The sequence below is a fragment of the Papilio xuthus genome, unplaced genomic scaffold (assembly GCF_000836235.2).
Source record: "Papilio xuthus unplaced genomic scaffold, Pxut_1.1 DF827870.1, whole genome shotgun sequence".
Lineage (NCBI taxonomy): Eukaryota > Metazoa > Arthropoda > Insecta > Lepidoptera > Papilionidae > Papilio > Papilio xuthus.
Genome location: NW_013530779.1, coordinates 640053 through 642192, shown reverse-complemented (window position 1 = coordinate 642192; position 2140 = coordinate 640053). Strand labels below are relative to the sequence as shown.

General features: G+C 31.1%; 1 protein-coding gene across 1 annotated transcript; it reads left to right on the top strand.

The window, feature by feature from the left end:
- Positions 1 to 1067: 1067 nt before the first annotated feature.
- LOC106115248 (uncharacterized) lies at positions 1068 to 1858 on the top strand. Its single transcript, XM_013308575.1, has one exon. The coding sequence runs from the start codon at positions 1124 to 1126 to the stop codon at positions 1820 to 1822; it is 699 nt and encodes a 232-aa protein (XP_013164029.1). The 5' UTR covers positions 1068 to 1123; the 3' UTR covers positions 1823 to 1858.
- Positions 1859 to 2140: the final 282 nt, after the last annotated feature.

Here is a 2140-nt window from a genome sequence, read left to right as displayed (position 1 = left end):
ACTACGTCTATTCTGTACTGAATATTTATAAAAAATAAACAACTAACTCTCGCCTGCGACTCTGTTAGTACGTAATTAAAAAAAAACTTAAATAATAGTCTATGGGTTATTCCAGACTATATTCTAGATTTATTTTCAACGAGACCCATGCAGCTCTTCTGAAGATACCATCTAACAAACATCCATCCATCAAAACATTCGCATTTATATATTAGTAATATAAGATCACTTGGTTATTACGCAAATTTTAGATAAAAAGATAAGTAGAGCGGTTAAATATTAAACCAATCTATGGTATTGTCTTATCGATTTATTTCTGTAAGTTAAATTGAAAACTCTTCAAAATATCAAATACTTAGGCGTCCTTGATACATTTAACACTTGATTTACTGATAGAGATTGTTTTCACCATAGATAAAAATAAATTTTTGATGTAAACTGTACGTCACATGGTAAATGTTTGCTTAATTTATTATCTTTCCTACGTTATCGTTTTTGATATGGTGGTACAGTCGCGCAGAACAAGTGAAATAGAGAAACGTATGAAAAATGAATTATTTTTGGTATATTCAAAACGAATGTGGAAGGTATAAAAAGTAATTCAAAAGTTGTCAAAACCGTCATAACCTAGATAACTTCAAAATCCTGTTAAAATATTTTATAAAAAAAATTCTCGAGTCACAATGTTAGCTACCACACACCTCCGAAACGACTTGACCGAATTTTATGTAATTTTATGTGCATATTCAGTAGTTCTGAATATCGGCTACTATCTATTTTTAATTCCGCATATACGAAGTCACGGTCAACAGCTAGTATTATACAATTGTACATATATCTTACTAATATTATAAATGCGAATGTTTAGACGAATACAGCAGCTGTATTTTGCCATCTATATAGAATATAATCTACAAGGAGATATAGGCTACTTATTAAGTATAGTACAATTCCGCGCGGACGGAGTCGCAGGCGACAGCTAGTTATAATATAATAAAAATGTTTAAGACTTTTCTCAGTGACTGTACGACAGCAGTATCCTTACTATCTTTATTATCAACTACAGTTCAATTTTACGGTTAGTTCCATTATTGTACTGACAACATCACACAAAGCCGATAACATGAAAACTGCAGTATTCAGTCTTATAGTTATTCTTGCAACCAACACGTATTGTCTTCTACTAACAAAACCAGAAAATGTTCAAGAAACAACCAATGATGGGGTTTTTCTAAGGAAATTACAAACGATAATTCATAGTGGAACGGATAAAGAAGCAACATCTTTGTCGTGGAGTGAAATTTTTGCTGATATATTAGTGAATAAAATTGGTCTATCTAAAATTCTACCAAAAGAAAATGAACAAGTTGCAGAAAATAATAGTACACAAGATAATTTCTTTACTAAGATATGCAGTGTCGTACTAAATGTATATAAACATTTTGTATACGACAAATTCTCTCAACAACCAGCCGAAGATATACCAACTTCAACCAGTAAACTTGTAGTTACCGAAAACAATATTGAATTACAAGAAATAGAATCAAATACTCCGGGAGTTAATGATTTCGATGTGATCACAATTAATCCAGACGTGGAAATAATTGAACCTAAATATCATGGGAAATTATGTAGTGGTTGTGATACTCAAAATATTGAAAAGAAAGAAGTGACGTCAAAAAGTTGTCCAGAAAATCTTGTTAAAGATGCTGAAGGAAACTGTGTGGATCCTAAATCATTGAATTATATGATATCTATTCCTTACCAATGTCCGATTGGCTATAGGCTTACTTGGTCTGGATATTGCAGGCCAATATTTTAAAATGCTACGTAAACTAATTTTAATGTCATTGCTCATGTGAAGAAATTAATTACTAAACATCGTATTGTGTTTAATATAAAACAAGATAAAGACTGTATGTGTTACATTAAATTAGTTACGTTGATGGAATTTAAGTTTTAAAGACTTTGTTATTATTTTTGGATGTAGCCGTTCAGTATGTTTTTATTTTTTTACTGAATTCCGCTAACATTTATTTTATTGGTATACATGAGGTCTCCAGCGACTCCGTCCTTGTGGAATAAAAAAAAACATAATGAGAAGCATGCGCACATGTGTGCCAAATTTAATCAAGATCTG

Coding starts and splice junctions, on each gene's coding strand:
- LOC106115248 (XM_013308575.1), top strand. CDS start 1,124: ATGAAAACTGCAGTATTCAGTCTTATAGTTATTCTTGCAACCAACACG.